The sequence below is a fragment of the Loxodonta africana genome, chromosome 25 (assembly GCF_030014295.1).
Source record: "Loxodonta africana isolate mLoxAfr1 chromosome 25, mLoxAfr1.hap2, whole genome shotgun sequence".
NCBI lineage: Eukaryota > Metazoa > Chordata > Mammalia > Proboscidea > Elephantidae > Loxodonta > Loxodonta africana.
The window spans coordinates 50645146-50667677 of NC_087366.1; the positions used below are offsets into that span (position 1 = coordinate 50645146).

At 38.2% G+C, this 22532-nt stretch overlaps 1 protein-coding gene across 7 annotated transcripts in view; it reads left to right on the top strand.

Annotated features, from left to right (window-relative positions):
* Window positions 1-22532, top strand: part of ENAH (ENAH actin regulator) — a 173403-nt gene that overhangs the window by 86578 nt on the left and 64293 nt on the right. For all 7 annotated transcript variants that reach the window (XM_064276829.1, XM_064276821.1, XM_064276823.1 and 4 more), the window contains exons 2-3: window positions 4740-4905; window positions 14331-14508. In XM_064276829.1, the coding sequence (XP_064132899.1) occupies window positions 4740-4905; window positions 14331-14508 (344 nt within the window). The remainder of the gene's footprint in view (window positions 1-4739; window positions 4906-14330; window positions 14509-22532) is intronic.

Consider the following 22532-nt stretch of genomic DNA (forward strand, 5'->3'; position numbering starts at 1 on the left):
AAATTTTTCTCTTTCCTTCGGTTACCTCTTCACCCTCTTCTCTTCATACGTCTATCAGCAAATTCTGATGGCTGTATTTGCAGTGTACATGATACATGCGTCCCACTTCACTTTTTCTCCTTTGCTTCTAGTCCGGTCCAAGTCTCAACATATATGCATTTCACACTGTCTTCCTGCTTCAACTCTTACTTTCTGTGCCGCCTTTTGAAATCCCTTCTCTACCTAGTAGCTAGAGTGAGCTCTTAAAAATTGAAGTCTTATTTTGCTGAAAGCCCTCTCTTGGCTTCCTAGTACACTAGGAAGCTCTTTACCATGGCTCACGTATTACCCCCTCAGTCTTGCTTGCTGAAAGATTAGTGACTATTGTGGGACCTCAAAAGAGGGAATGATTAATTCTGATTTTGGGGCCCTGAGAAAGGCTGAAGGAATGGTATTTGATCTAGGTCTTGGTAGATGAGTAGGATTTTGTTAGGCGAAATTATATGTTGAACAAACATGAAAAGAATGTTTGCTATGTGCCATTGTTGTTGTTGTTGTCAAGTCAGCTCCCAACTCATGGTGACTCCGTGCACAACGGAGCAAAATACTGTCTGGTCCTGTGCCGTCCCCATGACTGGTTGTGGATGCGACTGTTGTGATCCATAGGGGTTTCACTGGCTGGTTTCAGAAGTAGATTGCCAGCCCTTCCTTCCTAGTCCATCTCAGTCTGGGAGCTCTGCTGAAACCTGTTCAACATCATAGCAACACGCAGGGCTCCACTGACAGATGGGTGGTGGCTGCACGTGACGTGCACTGGGTGGACATTGAATCCGGATCTCCCGCATGGAAGGTGAGAATTCTACCACTGAACCAACACTGTGCTAGGCACTGTCTTTTTCGTGCTTTCTCTTGAAAAGCCATGACTAATATGTGGTGTCTCTGAAAGGAAGTAGCTGTTTGTCATAGATTTAGTTTTATTGTAACCTCAATAAATAGCGTATACAAGAAAATCCAAGCAGCCATTACTCTGCTTAAATACCAGGAAGCATTTTTTTCCAAGAATAGAATTTGGCAAGCACTGCTTGACCAGTCTCATTCTTAACCATCACATATACCTGTTCAAGAAATTTGACTATATTCAGAAATGCCACAAAATTTTAATGCAGTGTTATGATTTTTAGACTTTTTTTTTTTTTTAAGGCCAGCTGTCTCTAGTCTTCTAATACCAATTTTCATTTTAAAACGACAAAAGTAACATCAGGAAGATTTAAGTACAGCCAACTATATATACCAATAGGATTTGGTCATAAAATGAAGTTTTTGTTTGTAACTAATTTAGGACCAGATCTTTACAAAAATACAGCTTCGTAATTTGCTAATTTAATCTTTTGCGTAGTTCCTTTACTGACTCAGAATCTTGAAGCCTTTGACTAGGTGTTCTTTTTGAGACTTGTCATGGTGCAGAGAGAGCAGTACTATAAAGATTATAACAATTTTTGTCCTTTGCTGTGCTTGTTTAGATCTTCATTTTCTTAAATTTTTTTTTCCTTTTTGGCTCTCCAGTAGCTGTGATTTTTAACTCCTGCCTCACTTCCTTGTCATGAGCTGTATTTCCCTGAAAAACTGCACATATGTGCATAAAGTCAGGAATTCCAAAGTTCATTTTACTTGTTGACATTTTTGGCTAAAAATTCTCCTCTCAAGAGCTGGAAATTCTTAATCAGAAGAATTTCTGTTCCTAGCATTGCTTTATTGCTTGTAATACATGCCAACATAAGGCAGTAATACTTTTTTTGCTTGTGGCTAAAACCAGTTACATGTTGAAGTAGGCCCTTGATTTAAGGTTTTTACTGGAACAGAGAGATATGAAAAAAATATGGAAAATGTAGAGAATTGTCCAAGAAGCTAAAGTTACTACATTTAATGATTTGTTCTTTGTTTTGAGATTTTTGTTCCTATTTTTAGGTACCAAAAAAAATCCTCATTTTAACAAATGATGGCGGTCCTCTCCCATCCCCTGTCACCACCACCACCTCCCCCAAATTTCCTAAAATATTCACTACCAATTCTGTATTGATTCATCCAATCTGTTTTTGAAGTTCATAGTTCTCTGAAACCCAAAACTGGGTACCGTTGGCTTATTTTGTGTATCACATCCAAGATTAGAGTTGATAATGTCTGCCCTAGTGAAGAGATGTCCTCAGATGCTGTGGAAGGGAACAGAAGGGCTTCAGTTTTTGCCCCTGAGAACCTTAGTGGGCAGTGCTGTCCCTTTCTGGCTGGGCCTTGATGTGTCCTCTCTGAGGGCCTGATGTCTTTCTAGGACTACAGAGTTTTAGGGCTTATCTGTCCCTTCACAGGTTGCCGTGACTATTACTACGTCTCTAATAACACCTTAGCTCTTACCCAAATTTTATTTTTCTCTTTATTCTTGGCTTCTCCTTGTTCTTCTTGGCTTTGTTTAGAGCTGGATTTGTATCCTTAGCATTTCATTTTGAAAATTCCTTTCCATCTTCTTTAGAAAACTAATGAATTAACTTCTGTATCGTTGGCCTTTCTTGGCTACTTGGACATATTCCTTTGAAATGTCCTTGTGTCTATGGTTATAGCATTCCCAGGGGAAGCTGACCAGACGTTTGCTGACTGACTAGGTGGTTTGTATATATCTTGATTAATTACGTGCCAGTCAAAGCTATTATTCAATTAACGTGTTTCAGTATTTGGGGATGTCTCTAGCAACTTTTCTAGCAACACACTGTACAGCAGTAGGGAAGAAAATGGTGAAGGAAAACATTAGGGCGCCCTATATAAACCTCCTAGTTTTAGATTTCCAGTTTTTTTTTTTTTTTTAATCTTTTTAAAACATTTTGTTTCATTTTTTTCTGAGGCATGGAGTGTGACCCTATTTATAAAATGGGAATTTAACTATTGCTTTTTTTTTTTTTAGCTTATAGGATCTCACTGGGACTTCTCAAAGAGATATTATTTCTTGAACCTCGGGAAACATTATGAAGATCCAAATATTTTAAGTTTTGAAAAATGGAAAATACAGTTTTGTATTAATTTGCAGATTTGTTTATTGAATTATTATTTATAATTAGTACTTTGCATAGGGTTCTATAAATGCCACTTAACAAACATTTCTGTTGTGAGCAATGAAGAGATTTCAGCTGCTCTGCTGACAAATGCCCTTTAATCAGTCTTTTGAAAATAATCAAGCTTTAGTCATTGACTTGTTTTTATTATCAGAAATATTTTACCAAAACATTTCAGTGTAGCAGAAAAATTTAGGCAGCGCCACTGGGCTTATTTCACTGTTTGTGCGGCACAAATACAAGTTAGTTAGTTTTTTTTTGGTATTACATTCTTTTATTTTCCATCAGTAAAGACAGCAAGAAGCAGTTGGTACTCGTGAGGTCACTATAAGTTAGTTTTTGTAAAATTTCTCTAATGGAAATTGTAACCCAACTGTTAGCTTTAAAACAATTTTATGGCTTGATGCTGTGACCTCTGTAGTCCTCCGATGGTCTGTCATCGAGTCACGCTATGAGAGTGAACACATACCACCTCTGCCAAAGCTGCTTTATCTGTCCTGGGTGGGCTTAGAGAGGGCACAGAGGCAGGAGTCTGAGGGCAGAGTGCAAAAGTGACTTTTTGCTTCCGAGGACATGGGGGGAAGAATCCATATTATTTATTGTTTAAAATCTTTGAGGCTAAAATTGTTAGAGTGAGCAGTACTTCGGTCAAAGATGGAGTTGGATGAGCTAGTTAACTACTGCTTAAGCATCAGATAAGCCTTCTATGTGGAGGTTGAGTTCTTTCAATTGAGTTAATAGCACAGAGTTACTAATGTACCTACTTTTGTCTGTTGCTCACTTTTGAATAATAATTTTATTATTCAAAATGTAAAATTCAAATCAGTCTTTTTCCCAGCAGTATTACAGAATATTCAAAAGGTTGAAGCTATTGTTTAATATGAAATTGAGATCACCTCTCCATTTTATTTGTGTATCTCAGTATTGCTTAGTAACAAATAATTGAGATGAAGCTGAGATTTAAAGATTCTTTTTCATGGAATTGGTCTTTTCCTCTTTAATATTTATCTCTAAAGGTTCTAGATAGGTCCTTAGAAATCATTTTGTCTTGCATTTTTGAATGAGAAATTTGAAATATAGGATGTTAAGTATTTTGTCCAGAGTTTATAATACTCTCCTGTTGTATGAATGAGTGTGTTGTGTGTGTGTATCAGGGGAATCAAAGAATTAAGTCACGTTGCCATCCATTCATTGTTAGTGGTCACCCAGTATCTCAAGGGGCAAATAGTGCTTATAATAAAAATAATCTTGCCAGCAAAGAAGGAGAAATCACAGACAGGTCACCAGTGTAATAAACACATATGTAATTAAACATGTGATGATGGATTTAAATTTGTAGTTGTATTAGGTATTCAGTGTAGTAAATGATGTAGATACTCAACTTTGGAGAAAATATTTCTTGTGCTTCTTATGCTTTTTGTGGCTCTTGATCTCCTCCTTCTGGTCCCTCATTACATTTCATTTTTTTGTCTTTTTTTTCCCCAATAGACTCTACTTATAAGGGCAGGAAGCCTCTGTCTTGTACACTGTTGTCTCCAGCACTGAGTAATAGCAATAAGTTTGACTGACTGCCATATTGGCTTACCCTGCTTTACGTGGCTATGTGGGGCACTCACCACATTTTACAAGTCTTAAGTTTGAAATATCTAAATTTTATTTTCACAGTGAACAGAGTATCTGTCAGGCAAGAGCTGCTGTGATGGTTTATGATGATGCCAATAAGAAGTGGGTGCCAGCTGGTGGCTCAGCTGGGTTCAGCAGAGTCCATATATATCACCATACAGGCAACAACACGTTCAGAGTGGTGGGCAGGAAGATTCAGGACCATCAGGTAAGGGTCTGTTGAAATTCTTATTTAAAGCTTATCAATGTAGTATTAAAAGAGGACATGGTGTATTCAGTAAAATGCTGTAAAACTCTCATCAAAATAGTCTGTATGAGAAAAGCTAGGTTTTGCCTTTCATCTTACCCCTTTCTACCTTTTATGAAGTATAGATTCAGATGAAGATTTAGAACTAATTGTACAAAAATATAAATACTCCTTTTTGTATTATGACTCTTAGATCCTCTGGCCTTCCAACTTGGTAGTTTTTGGGATCTAAAGTAATTTAGGACAAACAAAAATGAAATACTACTTGTCTTAGTTTTCTAGTGCTGCTATGACAGAAATACCACAAATGGGTGGCTTTAACGGACAAATTTATTTTCTCACAGTTTAGGAGGCTGGAAGTCCGAATTCAGAGTGCCAGCTCTAGGGGGCTTTCTCCCTCTGTTGGCTCTGGAAGAAGGTCCTGTCTCTTCTGAGCTTCTGCACCTGGGCATTCTTCATGTGGCTTGACATCTATCTCTCTTCCCTCCCATCTCTGCTTGTCTGTTCTGCTCTTTTTATATTTGTAAGAGATTGGCTGAAAACACACCCTACACAAATGCTGTCTTATTGACATGACAAAGACAACCCATTCCCAAATGGAGTTATAACCACAGGCATACCTGTTGCCTTCGAGTGGATTCATAGCAACCCTATAGGACAGAGTAGAACTGCCCCATAGTTTTTCAGAGGAGCAACTGGTGAATTCAAACTGCCAACCTTTTGATTGGCATCCCGAGGCAAAATTTCCCTTCATCTGTGAACCTGTGAAATCTAGAATACAGGTTACCTGTTTTCAAAGTACAGTGGTCGAACAGGCACAAAGTAGATATTTCTATCACAAGTGGGAGAAATTAGAGGAAAAGAAGGGATGACAGGCAACAAACAAGTCCAGAACCCAGCAGAACAATTTACATTAGCTCTCAAAAAAAAAAAAACAAAACGAAACCCAGTGCCGTGGAGTCAATTCCAACTTATAGTGACCCTATAGGACAGAGTAGAACTGCCCCATAGAGTTTCCAAGGAGCACCTGGCTGATTCGAACTGCCGACCCTTTGGTTAGCAGCCGTAGCACTTAACCACTACGCCACCGGGGTTTCCTACATTAACTCTCAAGGCTTGAAAATAATTCTCTGTTCTCTGAGACCATCTGGGCAGTGGCCCTGCCCTCCAAATTCTGGGTGTTGATCACACCCTCTGGGTTCTGGGTGGAGGCCTCCTCAGCTCTGGGCTTCAGCTCTACCTTCCAGGCCTATTGGGATGGCAACTCTGCTACCTTGGCTTTGGCCCAAGGCCCCATTCCTCTAGTCTATTTGAGTGGCAACCCCACCCCCTCGGCCCTGGCAGGCCCCATTCTTCTGCTGCCCCCTTGGGTGTGGCAGGCCCACCCCCTCAGCTTTGGGCAGCAGCCCCATCCTCTTGGCTAAACTGAACGGCAGCTGAAGACTACAGAAATGAGTTGGTGAAGATGTGACTTTTTGAAACCTAAGAGGCTGTAGCTCTACCTTTTGAGACTCCAGAGGCCATGACCCCACCCTTAGATACCTAGGCAGCCCTATTTCTATGCTCCTTTCAACCGTGCGGCTGCTTCAGGGATGGTCCTTTTCTTTTCTTAGAGGACAACAGATGTAGCTCCTTTGGCCTGTTTCCTGCCTGTAGAATTCCAAGAGGCAGACAGTGTTCTTTCCTTTTGCTCTTTCTCTGTTCCCTTCAGTCTGAACTGATAGCTTTCTGCTGTGGTAGTTAGTTAGATGCAATTCAGTCCGTAACATAAATAGCAGAGTACATATTTTAGAAATTGTTTTCCTGCCAAAAGTATGGAATGCAGGAATTGAAGAAGGAGTTAAAAGTATAAATAATGCCAGAGAATATTGTTAAATTTATATATCATGGGAAAATAGTAGATATTAAGGTTGCTAGAATAGTTAGGCTTTTGTAATTCACATCAAGGACAACAGCTAAGCTTTTACTAATCCCTGCTCTGGATTTCCTACAAGGTGACTGGATTATCTGGTTACTTGATTTCTTTGGCTTTAAGAGATTAGGAGCATAGAGGAAAATGTAGGTTGGGTCTTACTAGCATTAAGTACAGTGAGAACTGTGAGACCTGGAACTCGATGGGACTGCCTTGTTTTTCCAGGTCTTGCAAGCTTTCTGCCTTGGACAGGGTGCAGCCTTATCACTTTTCTGTTGCTCTGTATTAGCGGAAAATATTTGAGTTTTCCTTCTCTGACAGGTTTCTGCCTTTCCGGCTTTGCAGATTTTACTGTATATGATGATAGCAGCAAGAACTTTTAAAAAGAGTAAATTTATGAAATACTTCTGGTTTTGATAAAATGGTAGAATCAATCAGTGTTAAAACAATCCTGCTACAAATGTAGGAGGATGTAACAAATATTCATTTTCAGTTCCTATCCGAGCTCTAACAGAAGGAAGGGAGATAACCCTAGGTTTCCTCTAGGAAGCGCAGGGGTGTGGTGCGTAAACCGATGGGATGGTAGGAGTTGATGGACTGGTAATAGCAGCTATAGACTTAGGGTTGTTCTCCTACAGCAGGGACTGTGGGCCTGGGAGAGGTGGGGTTTCCAAGTGCTGTCTCCGCATAGAGCTGTGGCTCTTAAAGGAGCCGTGTCTCTTAAAGGAGCCGTGTCTGTCAGCACAGGGAAGCAGAGGAGTTTGTTTCTGTCTGAGCTGGTTTAGGAGCTACCCTGAGAAATGGGAATCTCAAACTTTACTCACATAACTTCAGTCTGGAAATTAACGAAGACAATTCCAGGCCAGTGAAACTCCTGGCGCATGTGGCAAAAACACAGTGCTGCCCTGGAGGGGAGCTTTCAGTCACTCCACAGAAAGAGCAACTCACAGAATTTACCAAATTATTGATGAGATAAAACTGTCCCAGTCTGCCCCTCTTTCTGCCTTCTCAGATTACTTCTCTCTGTCTGTTCCCCATACCCTGACACCCCACTCCCCAGTCTCCCTCCTTTTTCCTCTGCACCCCCACTTCCCCCCAGTCTCTGAGGCACATGCCTGTCTCTGCCCCGCTTGTGCTGCGTGCTTTCTCCACACTTTGTCTTTGCTGCAGCAGAGCATCCCAGCAACGAGTGAGGCCAGAGACAAACCAAATAGTCCCAAAGATACTGTTACAAAGAAAAAAGGAAAACTGGACAACTAAAACTTTGTCAGTTTGTTGAACACCTTTAACACATTCTAAACAAATAGCTGTAAAATTTTGGTAAATTTGGCAAACTGGTCATTTGAGAGTATTGATTAACAATCCTAAAAGTATCTAAATGTTGGCAAAAAGGAAAATGAATATTTAGAAATAATTAGAAATAAACCTGTATAAGCCAGAAAATTTCCACAGGGAACACTGAAATTTTTATTCAGAAGAGAATTAAACCATTCCATGACCCCTCGCTTCAAACATATGGAGTGTTTCTTAAAATGTTTGGAAATTTAAATACACCCTTCTAAATAATTCATGACACTAAGATGAAATTGTTACGAAGATTAGAAAATATTTAGAAATTAAGAAAATAATTAGACCTGAATGACAAGGTTGTTACATACAGAAGTTTGTGAGATGAAGCTGTGGCTCTCCTCAGGGAGACAAGTCTTAACTGCATATAGTAGGAAAAAAGGTAGAATAAAAAGTAATGAGCTTAACCCAAAGAAAACAGAAGGAAATATTAAAGATAAGAGAAGAAATTAAGTAAAAAAGAAATAAAGATCGTTAACAGAAAAGCTGCTTCACTGAAAATACAAACCAGGCGCGTAGCAGAATCAAACGGGAAAAAACGACAAGGCACAAATAAAAATGTATTAGGAATTAAAAAGGATACAACTATAGTTATAGTAGAGAAATGAATTAGGAGATTATGAACAACTTTATGCCAATAAAAAGACCACCTTATAGAAAAATATAATTTTTCAAAACACAGAAAAACTAAAAAAAACTTAATAGATCTATAATCATAAAATAAATCAGCAGTTAATAATCTATCCCCAAAACTTAAGCAAAGGACGGGAGAGGGTTCAGAGCATTTACGAACAAAACCTGAAAAACGTCAACATATCTGTTTCATGCAAACTGCTGTAGAGAATAGTATGTTCTGTTGTTGTTGGGTGCCATCGTTAGGAGTTGTTGAGTCGATTCTGACTTAAAGCAGCCCCTATGATTTTGATACCTAACACATAGAAGAACAGTTTGAGAGAGTAAAAATTAAACACATCTAAACTTCCTGTTAAAAAAAAATTATCCACCATTTATTTGTATAATTATATACAAGGTATATAAATATAATCACCACCAATTGCTGTTGAGTCTGTCCTGACTCCTGGTGACTCCATGTGTTTCTATTTAATTATGTGTGTGTGTGTGTGTGTGCGTATATATATATAGTAGAACTGCACTCTAAAGGGTTCTCAGTGGCTGTGACGTTTAAGTAGATCACCAGACCTTTCTTCCATATAGAAGCAAATTACATTAAAATATTCTAGTTCTCTACTTAACACTTATTAAGTTCTAGGTCTTGTACTTAGGTTTCGTATTGTTGTATTGTAGGTGTCCTTGAGTCAGTCCTGACTCATAGTGACCCTAGGTACCACAAAAAGAAACGCTGCCCTGTCCTCTGCCACGCTCACAATCGTTATGCCTGAGCCCACTGTTGCAGCCACTGTCAGTCCATCTTGTTGAAGGTCTTCCTCTTTTCCACTGACTATGTAGTTTACCAAGCATGATGTCCTTCTCCAGTAACTGATCCCTCCTGACATGTCCCAAGTATGTAAGGAGTATGTCTCGCCATACTTGCTCCTAAGGAGCATTCTGGTTATACTTCTTCCCAGACAGATTTGTTTGTTCTCTTGGCAGTCTGTGGTATATCCAGTATTCTTCACCAAAACCACAATGCAAAGGCGTCAATTCTTCGGTCTTCCGTATTCATTGCCCAGCTTTCGCATGCATATGATGCAGTTGAAAATACCATGGCTTGGGTCAGGCTGCCCTTACTCTTCAAGGTGACATCTTTGCTTTTCAACACTTTGAAGAGGTCCTTTGCAGCACATTTACCCAATGCAATGTATCTTTTGATTTCTTGACTGCTGCTTCCATGGGGGTTGATTGTGAATCCAAGTAAAATGAAACCCTTGGCAACTTCAATCTTTTCTCCATTATCATGATGTTGCTTATTGGTCTGCTTGTTTTTGGTTTTAGATAATTATATATATACATAAAACCAAACCCAGTGCCGTCGAGTCAATTTTGACTCATAGCGACCCTATAGGACAGAGTAGAACTGCCCCATAGAGTTTCCAAGGAGCGCGTGACCGATTCGCACTGCCGACCCTTTGGTTAGCAGCCGTAGCACTTAACCACTACGCCACCAGGGTTTCCATACATATATATACTTCTAATATATGTATTAGATAACTTGGTTTTATTTTAGAAAATATAATTTCTGACCTCAAAGGAGAGATGCAGGTAAGAATGGAGATGCTAAACATGTAAGCAAAGAAGTATAATAGAGTGTTTCAGTTGCTTTGGTAAATCTGAATACATAGTACAGTGAAGGCAGAAGCCATCACTTTGTGGGGAAGACGGGAGACTTCATAGACAACGTGAGATCCTGAGCCAACTCACACGGAAGAATAGCTGTTCCCTGCACTGTTTACTTCGTTATAATCAGGCTAAAAAAAAATAGATGGGCATGTGTAGGAGAGGGATCCCTGGTGGCACAGTGGTTAAGATCTGTGACTGCTAGTCAAAAGGTCAGCAGTTCGAATCCGCCAGTCACTCCTTGGAAAACCCTAAGGGGCAGTTCTACTCTGTCCTGTAGGGCTACTGTGAGTCTACTGGACAGCAGCAGGTTTGTGTGTAGGATAGAACATAAACACTAATGAAGACATAAAGGGGCCCTGGTGGTGCCATGGCTAAGTGCTCAGCTGTGAACTGAAAGAGTGGCAGTTCAAACCTCCCCCCCATCGGCTCTGCAGGAGTAAGACCTGGCAGTCTGCTTCCATAAAGATTAGAGCCAAAAAAATCATATGGGGTAGTTCTGCTCTGTCACACGCGGTCGCTATGAGCTGGAATAGACTTAAGGGCAACGAACAACAGTATAGACCACAGAAACTCATTGGGTTTAAAGTACAGAATTTAAGATTAGGATAAAGCCCAATCCTGATAACATGGACATTCCTGTAAGTAGTTATTATTAAATGAAAATACATGCTTCTTCCTGACTTGTAAAACTTTTTTAGATCAGTAGCAGTAATGTTAGAATGAGTGAAATAATTGATTCACATTTTAAAATTTCTTAAGATTAGAAAAAGGGAATCATTTAAATAATGTCATTTTGATCTAGTAATATTTTCTTCAGCTTTTACTAAGATTCTGTGCCTGAATAATTGAAAAAGCAAATTTTCTCTTGTTTGCACTTTTAGGCAATTTGGCAAGCAGGGATACACTTTTGCCTTGAAGTAGGTTTTATAATTTTCTAATAATGTTAAATTCTAGTAGCTTTGGGTTTCTAATAGCTAAAGATTTATAATTTCCACCCCTAGTTTGACAGATCACCATATTTTTAGGTATTTGATAATTTTTTGTTGCTATTGTAGATAGTATTTTTTAAACTTTTATGTTCTACCTCTTTAATGGTTGTACATAAAAAAGGCTGATTTTTTTATAATAAGCATGTATCCAGAAACTTGTTAAGCTAATTTATTAACTCTAATATTTACATGCATGTTTTTATTACCCTAAATACACGAGCATGTCAGTGTAAAATGACAGCTTTATCCTCTTTTCCAATTCTTGCATATTTTATTTGTTTTTATTAGACTTGTCAAAGACAAATATAAATCAGTACCTTTACTTTTTCCCCAGTAATACAAGGACCTTAGAATACTTTATCTCCAATAACACCCCCTTCTCCTGTGCCCATCCCCAAATTCCAGTGCATTCCTAGCAGATACTTTAATTCTATGTGTATTTTAAACCCCATAAAACATTATTATTGTTAGTTTTATACAGTCAGCGTTAATTTAGGTATACTGAATATTTACCCCCTGGTGACATAGTGGTTAAGAGCTACGGCTAACCAAAGGTCAGCAGTTCCAATCCACCAGGCGCTCCTTGGAAACACTACGGGGCAGTTCTGCCCTGTCCTCTAGGGTCGCTGTGAGTTGGAATCGACTCAACGGCAGTGGACTTGGTTTTGATTAATATTTCCCCTTTTCTCTTGCTTTTCATTCCTTCTGCCCTTTGAAGCTTTTGTAAGGATCATTTTTAATCTTGAAGAACATACTTTAGAATGTCTGTCAATGCACATTTCTTTTTTCTTTGTCAGAAGTGTCTTCATTTCAGCTATCAGACGTTTAAAAAGATCTAAATGAATGGCAGTGTGTGATATCCATGAATTGGGAGACAGCCTGATGGTATCAGTTCTCCATAGATGGATCTTTTACTTTCAGTGCCACCTCAATCAAAATGCCAACAATTTTTTTTGGTGTTAATTCACAAGCTGAATATATCATTGTAGCCACACATAAAGGACCAAGAATCTCCAGGACAATGATGAAGAACACCCAAGTGGAAGGACATACTCTTGTGACTATCAAGACTTGATATAAAGCTATAATAACTAAGACATTATGGTATTTGCTCAAAGACAGGCACATTGAGCAGTAGAACAAAATAGAGTCCATTTGGACACCTGATGTAGGAAAAAGGTAAACTCCAAGCACAATTAATAGATGGTGCTGGATAAATTGGATAGCCGTATTGGGAGGTGTGAGAGTTGGATCATGTCTTATACCATGTGTAAGCGTCAATTCCAGTTGGATTAGAGATATAAATACGAAAGGTAAAGCATCTGTGAGATAATATATGATAATATTTTCATGACTTTGGGATTGAGAAACATTTCTTAAACAGGATATTAAAAGCACTAACTGTAAATGAAAAGATTGCTAATTTGGACTGAATAAATTTTGAAAACTTTTGTTCATCAAAAGACACCATTAAGAGAATGAAAAGATAAGCCACAGAATGGAAGAAGATACTTGCAACACGTGTAACCAACAGCGGGGTCACATCTGGAGTATAAAGGAGCCTGCACATCAGTAAAGAAAAAAAGGACAACTTGTTAGGAAAATAGGCAAGAAATTTAAATTAAGCAGATATTCACAAAAGATAGCCAATAAAACATATAAAAAGGTACTAAATTCTTTAGTAATCAGGGAAATGCAAACTAAAACAACAATATAGTATTTATACCCATCAGAATTTTTGAAATAAAGACAGGCAGCCCCAGTTGTAATACTGCATAGTATATGGAGTAATGGGAGTGACCAGACCCTCCTGTGGAAGTGTAAATTGGTAATAACCAATTTGGTAAGCCGCTTGGTGTTATCTACTAAAGTTGAACATAAACATAGCCATGACAAGTCCCTTCCTGGGTATATTCCCAACAAAAAGGTGTGCTTGTGTATACCAAAGACCCGTAGTAGAGTGTTCATAGCATCACTATTTGTAATAGCCCCAAACTGAAAATAACCCAAATGTACATTAATAGAATGATGGCTAAGTAAACATGATTTATACAATGGAATCGGATTCCCCGAATGAACGCGAATGGTTAAGTGCTCAGTTACTAACCAAAAGGTTGGTGGTTCAAGTCTGCCTAGAGGAATCTCAGAAGAAAGCCCTGGCCATCTACGTCTGAGAGATCACAGCCACTGAAAACTTTATGGAGCGCAGTTCTACTCTGAAACCCAGAGGTTACCCTGAGTCAGAACCAGCTCAAGGGCAGCCGACTTTGGGGTTGGTGTACAGTGGAATGCCGTAGTGAAATGAAAATGACCACACTACAACGACATGCAGTAAATGGATATTTTTCATTATCATGAAATAATATTTTGAGGGAAGGAGAGCAGACTCCTTATGTATTGTGTAACTCCATTTAATTAAAATACAAAGACTGGCAAAAACCTTTTGGGAGGTGGAAGGATTTACGAGAGGGGCTTGTGTTAGTGTTCTGTTTCTTAATCAGGAAATTGTTTATATGGGAACATTGACTAAGATATACACTTAGGTTTTATATACTCTTCTGTATTTGTAATACTTCAGCAAAAAATTTAACGTGTTTAATAAGGAATGTAGGTTTTCTTTTGATTTGTTGTTTCACTGTTTCAAGGTCAGACCTCCGTAATCATCAGAGTTTAGCTTCCATCATCTTTCTGCAGACTGATTTTATCCCGAATAATTGTTCTAGCCACTTTTGCCATAATCTGTCAGGAGCAGGTTTGAATGAATATATTCAGCATTTGTTGATTCTTCCTTGATTTTGCCATTTATTGGCTTGACTTTACAGAGAATTACTGTCTTTTAGGTCGTGATAAATTGTGCCATTCCTAAAGGGTTGAAGTACAATCAAGCTACACAGACCTTCCACCAGTGGCGAGATGCTAGACAGGTGTATGGCCTCAACTTTGGCAGCAAGGAGGATGCCAATGTCTTCGCAAGTGCCATGATGCATGCCTTAGAAGTTTTAAATTCACAGGAAACAGGTAAGGTATCCCTGGTTTATTTTTACACTTGAAGTGCCGTGTATATGTTATAGTTAATCTTTTTGACCAACTTTTAAATCATATACCTTCTTGAAGGAATTCTTGAATTTCTTTTGCTTGCTATGAAAATGTAGACTTGTTTGTTGATAATAAACATATAATCTGGAAGGATAATTCTGTGAGATCAGTTAGTTTAATAATTTTTTCACTGTCTCATTTGAAATTATTTAGTTGTGTTCATCTTGCTCCAGAAACAAGTTTTGTGGCAAGGACTTGAGGCCCAGAGAAGATGCAGTGGGTAGAAATTGATTCTAGAAGTTGTTTAAAGGTTTTAGAGGTGCCCTCAGGTGGTAAAAGCTATGAATTGCATCTCCTGATACTTTGCGTGTTGGTTGGAAAGCTGATACGTAGAAATAACTCACTTAAAAAAAAAAAAAAACCAGGATTTAAAACTGTATACATGTTAGAGGTGAGCTCAGATTTATTCTGGTTTAAAAAAATAGAAAAGGAAATACACAAACCAATGGTTACCTCTTTCAGGAGATAGATTACTTTCATATTTTACTTTCCAAACTCTCTAGAATGAACTTGAAGTACTGTTCTGTCCTATAGGGTCACTGTGAGTCGGAACCAACTTGATGACACTTAACAACAATACATATACGTATAAATACACAAATACTATTCTTGCTGATGTTGTATATTTAGTAGCTATTTTGATGATATAAATGTGGTATAAACAAAATTTATATATTTTAAAAGGAAGAAGTTGTGGTCAGATTAAAATTTGATACTTTGTTGAAGGTATAGAATTTCAAAACCCACTGTAAATATTATAAAAATTATATTTATCCCTTGCCATATTCTAAAAAGGGTTTGAAGCATCTAGCTCATTATGTTAGTCTATTTGAAGCATGAATTATTAGAGCAAGAAGGTATTTTAGGGTCTTTTGAAACTTTGATATTATACCTATGCATGTTTTATAATAGACCTTTTGAGGAATTTAGGAGCTCTGTAAATAACTTGAATACATAGTTATTATACGTTATTTTGAGAAAAGGAACCACTGGAACTCTTTCTGTTTGCCAATAAGTACAGAAAATAGCACAGAAAAGGCCGTAGTCTGTACTCCGTGTGTAGATAGTCTAAGTCACTGTCTTTTCTTGCAGGCATCAATATTTTGTCGGCATTCTGTTGTGGGTCTACAATTGCTTTTCTGTCACCATAGCTGTACCATAGGGAAGAAGGTAGAATTGTGGTTCTTAGCATCTTATTAAATAAGTGAAATACATGATAAATATTAAAGGACCAAAGTTTGGTGAATTTATTTATGACAGTAACACTTGGCTTCCCCACGTCTGGAACAAACTAGCATTATTTTTATTTCTAAAATAAGAGTATCAGCAGATGTTAGGAACTAAATGTTAATACTTTAAAGTCGTTAAAAGTACTGTTCATCTTTCCAGTGTGTGTTTTTTTTAACCAAATGGAAAGGATTGTTTTCATCAGTGAGTAGTCATATCATTTGCTTTCAAAATGCAAATGCTAATTAATGTTTTTTTGTTCTGATGTTAATCTTTTGAAATTAGTGAGTCCTAATGTGGAGAGACTGTGGTAGAGAATGTGATTCTCTGTTATAATAAAGTGATAAGCATTAAGAAATGTTCCAAATTATAGCAAGTTTGGCAAATAGGAAAATCGCCCATCACCTCACTAGCTACACAAGAGTTTTGATATGACAAAAAAAATTTAATAGGATTCTTAGATGATTTTGAAACTATTTCCTTCTCTTGTCATACTCTCCGACAGTCATGCTGTGGGCTGAGGAGAGAGAGAGAGAATGGTTTGTCCTTTCTAGCAGCCCCTTTGCTTTGTGGACCCATTCACTGGCAAAGAAGCTTTTGGTTCTGTAGTTTTTTCATTGGAATAAACAAAGCACATAAAATATGGCTGATGTTCTAAATAGTCTAATTTCTTCAGGAAATGACTGTTTTCAGAAATTACTTGTAGTTAACCACTAATTTCTGATTTATTTTGGATGACATTAGCTGGCTCAGAAGTGGAGGCATGGGAGGAGGTAGATGCCAAGCATCACAAGTATCCTTGGGAAGGGATATAATGTCCTGTGTAGATTCTCAAAGTATGGTAGGTATTTACCCACCCAGGTATTATTTTGTTAGCCTTTTCCCGATCCACCTAAACAAACATATCCCAAAATGCAGCCTTTCAGCTTGATCATAGCTTCCTCTGCCAAATCGGTTTGTTTTGGGCTCATGGCCAGTTCTCTGCTAAAATCATCTACTGTCTTCCTGCCAGAACCGAGTTGCCAAAACTTAACTTGATTGTCCCCTCCCTTAGCAAACAATGTACCCAATAAAATTCTAATCAGAAGCAAAAGAAACAAATTTATTCATAAAATAAAGTAACTACAGATATTAGTCTTCACTGTTTCTTAACATTTTACCACTGAATTATGGTTATTCCATATTGAATATTTTTATTTAGTTTTTATCACTAGGTGTTACTGTCAGTATTATCCATTGAATACCATTATTGATGGAAACCCTGGTAGCGTAGTGGTGAAGTGCTATGGCTGCTAACCAAAAGGTCGGCAGTTCGAATCTACCGGGTGCTCCTTGGAAACTCTATGGGGCAGTCCTACTCTGTCCTATAGGGTCGCTATGAGTCGGAATCAGCTTGACAGCAGTGGGTTTGGGTTTTTTCGTTTACTGTTATTGATAAAAATGTTTCTCAGTGATTTTCAAACTTTAACTTGTGGACAACTTTGTTCAAACAAAAGCTTTTGCAGACACTCAGTGTATAAACAAAAAATGGTGCTTCTCTGATTAACGTGGGGGCTGGAGGCCCAGGGCCACTGAGTCACCCATCATGGTTCCACGACCAACCCGTCTTTCTTGTCAAAACCAATAAACACACAATTCTATGTCCCTCATCCTGCAAGTCCCCCAAATCGCCAACAAAGGTTTTTTGTTTTTAGTAATCAGCTTTCTTTGGGGCTAGTCATACTGACCTTTATTAGGTGCTCTGTGTGCGTATTTAATATTTCCATTTTTTTATGTAAAGGGTGGGTGGCAGAAATGTTTTCCTTTATTTTGTTTTTAACTTCGTGTGCAATTATCTAATATACTGGAAAGTACAGGAGGTGCTAAATACAGTGAGTTATATTTGGAATAAAAAAAAAAAAAACCACACACATTCACATGTTCTAACATTTTTTAACAAGAGCTGAATTAGTGCTCTTCCTTTCATACCAGATGCTACAGTGTATGTTTTCTTTGTCTGATGGAAATTGACTTGATTTTAAATGAGTACATTCAGTATGCATTGAGACTGATATTTTTGATTCTGTATTATTTAGCAAATACATTTATAGCATTTTTGTGGATAATAGTTACGGATTATATAAAATATAAAGTCAGTCCTTGTGATGATTGGCGGAGGTAAATTTGTCCAGTCTATTTTATTCTGGAAAAGGTTTAACAGTCATTTGAAAGTAGGAAGTAAATTTTTTAAATCCTTTTTTTTTTCCCCAAAGAAAATAATCTGCTTAGCCAGTGATACTGTTCTGCTGCTTTTGTTCTAATCAACCAAGATTTAAGCATATCTTTCCAAGAGGAAAGATATGAGTCAAACTCAGCATTTTGTCACTAACTAAGACTGCTTTTGCTAGGTTTTATCTGTTGAATATGAGAGCACAATCAAAGGACTCCTCTTTATGTTTGATATTTTCTTCAGATTTTATAATTAGTATTAAAGTTTTTTTTTTTTTTTTAATGAAAATTTGACCTGGCATGCCTTCCAATATAAACATTTCTGTAAATCTTACCAACATTTTTAAATCTTACTGTGATTTATGTTTTGGAATTAATTGGGCAAAAAGAAGACAAGAATCTCGAAAAGTTTCTAGAAAGACGTTATAGTGACACTTTCATTTTTCAGTCTTCCAGATGGCTCATATTTATGGGAGCAGTATTAACTTTACAGCACAAAAGTGTCATGAAATAAACATGTTTTGAGCATAGGTCCTATGCTAAGTACTGAAAATAATATTAGCAGAAGGTATATCACTTGCCTTTCAGGCAAAATTAGAATAGATTTTGTGAAATGTTATGTGTTGACATAGTAAGGCCTTTGGAATACCAAAGAAAGTTCTAGGATCAGAGAAAGCTTTGAAGAGGGAGGTGATGCTTGAGTTGTGTTTTGACAAGTGAGTAGGCTTCATCAGCGATAGCAAGAGCATTCTAGATAGGCTTGGATCTATGAGAGTTAGGAAAAATTGGAAAACGGGAACTAGACCGTGCTTGAGCGTGAGAATTTATTTGGAGGCAAATGGCAGGAGATAGACCAGAAAGGTTGGGAAGGGTCTTTTTGTTCTTGCTGAGGAGGATAAATATTATCACGTAGGTGGCGGAGAGTCATTGGAGGGTGATAAATGTTTGATTTGATCAAATGTGTGCGTTAGGACAAATGTGACGGATTGGTGAACATGCAGTTATAGGCATGACGATCAATTATGAGGCTTTCGCGATGGTGTCTGTGAGAAAAATGAGGCCTGAATTGACACAACAGAGACAGAAAAGGAGCAGAGTGAAGAGGAGGTGACAAGCGTATTTAGTGCCAGCCCTACCCCTGGGTGGTACAAATGGTAAAGGCACTTAGCTGCTAACCTAAAGGTTGGAGGTTCGAGTCTACCCAGAGTTGCCTCAGAAGAAAGGCTTTGGCAGCCTGCTTCCAAAAGATTAAAGACTGCAAACGCTATGGAGCACAGTTCTACTCTGACACACATGGGGCTGCCCCGAGTTCACTTGAGACGGCAACTGGTTTTGTTGGATGGCTGCTGTGTGCCAGGTTTTATTAATCTGGCATCCAGATTACTGATAATCTTTATGACAGTCCTGCAGGGTTGGTGGTATTATCCTTATTTTTTAGATGAGATTGCGACTTACATAAGGTCACTGGACTGGCCAAAGGCCCTGCAACTAGGTAATGGCATAAGTAGCATTTGTATCTGGATTTATTTTTAGAATTCACTCTCTTTCCACTACGTCAGTGAGATTTAATGGGCAGGCCAGGAAAGAGAAAATGGAGTTTCAAGATGATTTCCATGTATGTCAGTTTGAGCCACTGGTGAAGATGGTACTATTAACCAGAGACAGGTGAGGATGGATGATGGGAGGGGGCTTTAGAAGAAGTAGTGGAAAACGTGCCAAATTTGGCTCTGGACAAACTGCACTGAGGACATTGTATTAATGCTTTCATAAAGTCATGGAAGTTTGGATCTGAACAGGGTCCCAAAAGTAATCTTGGACAGTATTTTTCAGATTCTTTTAACTTTACCAAACCAACTGACTCTAATTGAAGAAATTCCATTTTGAAACAAACAAGACATAGCTGTCATCAGTATTCAGGTTTGGGATTCAGGTGGCTGGGACAGTCTGATGGTTGCCGTAGTGTACTGCATTATTCTCATACTTACCTTCTCCAAAGTCCTCCCCATTTTTAAACTCACAGTCTTCACAATAATGTGAGGTTGATCTGTCAGTGCTTGTCACTCTCCCCTTTCCAGTACGGAGTTGGACTGCAGAAATGGAACTTCTCAAGGTCACAGTATTTACCTAGAAAGGGAGGCATAAGGGTTCAGGTCTTTTGGCCTTTTAGGCCATTTTGTTTTAATATATTTTTCTGTCTGCACTGCCTCTTAATTCAAGGTCTTCAAAACATTTTTTTAAAAAGGCTTTTAGGAAGTAAGAGTAAAAAAGTAGTAAAGAGAAGAACGTTTATTTTTTGTTGTGTAGGGTTTTTGTTTTGTTTCTTAAGTTAAATGTTAAGGTCTTTATTATGGGGTCCTTGTGGAGCAGTGGTTGAAGTTCAGGCTGCTAACCCAGAAGGTTGGCAGTTTGAATCCACCAGCTGCTCCTTGGAAACCCTGTGGGGCAGTTCTCCTCTGCCCTGTAGGGTCACTATGAGTAGGAATTGACTCCACAGCAACAGGTTTGGTTTGTTTATTTTAATTGTGAAAGAACTTGAATTTGGAGTCAAAATACCCTTGTTCTACTCTTCTTTCTGCTGGTGGCTGGTTGCCTTCTCTAAAGCTATTTTTTTCTTTATAAAATGTGGGTCATGATAATACATGTGTTAGGATATTGTTACAGCAGTTAAATGAGGTCAAGACTTTAGTATTGTTAAACTAAAATAGCAATTTTGAAAGTTAATGTTTTAAACGTTTTAGGAAATTCTAATGTGTGGGAGGAGCCCTGGTGGCACAGTGGCTAAGTGCTCAGCTGTGAACCGAAAGTTCGATGGTTTGAACTCACCAGCCACTCCATGGGAGACACGTGTGGCAGTCTGCTTCTGTAAAGATTACAGCCTTGGAAACCCTATGAGGCAGTTCTACCCTGTCCTACAGGGTTGTTAGGAGTCGGAATCAACTCAATGGCAACAGTTTTGTTTTTTGCTACTGTGTGCATTAACTTGCTTAGAGAAAAAAGTGGAAGAGAGACTTTCACATTTTCTGTAAGTTCTTTTTCATTACTACCGGGTAAAGGCATATCTTTATTTATTTGTTTGTTTGTCTGTCTGTGTATCTGTCGAAAGTTCATTCATCATTTGAGTGCATCTGTATGCAAGGGAAAATCAGACCGAATCTTGCCTTCAAGGATCTTTTACTCTTGTAGGGGAAATAAGACACAACTTTAATACAAGCGCCCTGGTGACACAGTGTTTAAGAGCTTGGCTGGTAACCAAAAGGTCTGCCGTTCGAATCTACCAGTTGTTCCTTGGAAATCCTATGGGATAGTTCTACTCTGTCCTATAGGGTTGCTATGAGTCAGAATCAACTCGATGGCAATGAGTTTGGTTTTTGGTTTTATAATTCAAGAGAAAAAGTCACCCCTGAGGTACAGGTAAAAATACTATGTGGGTATAAGGGGATGAGATTTCTTCTAACTGGAGCAATTAGGGAAAGTTTTAACGACGAGGTGGCTTTTTGAGCTGGATCTTGAAAAATGGATAAAATGTAGGCATGGGGAGATAAAGGGGAAGTCATATCAGGCCAGGGGGTATGACACCTGAGTGCAAAAGTGGAAAGAATGGGAGGTGTTTATAGAGCAGGGAGTTTTTTGGTTGGGCTGGTGGAAATAAAGCCACAAAGATGGGTCTAATCAAGAAGGACCTTTGAGAGCTGTGGGTGTTAGAGATTTAGTATAAGTTTTTGAGCAAGTAGAATAATAAGAGCAAAGCTATACTTCAGAGATCCAGCAGTGTTTTGAAAGGAAGAGCTACTGGAATCTGAGAGATAAGCATTAAGTTCCTGAATGGAGGTAGAAATAGTAAGAATGAAGTTCAAATGGGACAGAGATTACAGTGATAGAATCAGGTGAGTTTAAACAAAAGCTGTTATTGTGTTGGTTGTTCTTTATCCCCTTGGGTACCTTTTTTCATTGAAAAAGAATTCTGGCTACTCATTCTCATATGACAATAATAGAGCTCTCTAGGAGAGTATCATATTTGTTTATAGATGATGTGATACCTAAAATTATATGTGCTGTATCAAGGAAATACATAGTTTTGGAGAAATAGATGAAAAATGAAAATGTAGTTCAGCGTAAGTTTTGAGTTTTTACTGTGAACCTGAGTCCTAGTTTTAGAAAGAAAGGTGCATAGACACAGTATTTGCTTTAAATAGCTCATAGTTTAGTACAAGAAACTCCATTAATGTCTTAATTATTAATTAAGGTGAAAGTAGTGTTAAACCCAATGACTTACTAACAGTTATCATACGTGTTATGTTTGAATGTCTTTTTCCTTGGGAGGTTATTCTGTTCAGATTGGAGCAGTGATTTTCAGCTCAGTACCCACAAAACGCTGGTGGCGTAGTGGTTAAGTGCTACGGCTGCTGACCAAAGGGTCAACAGTTCAGATCTGCCAGGCGCTCCTTGGAAACTCTATGGGGCTGTTCTACTCTGTCCTATAGGGTCGCTATGAGTCGGAATCGACTCGATGT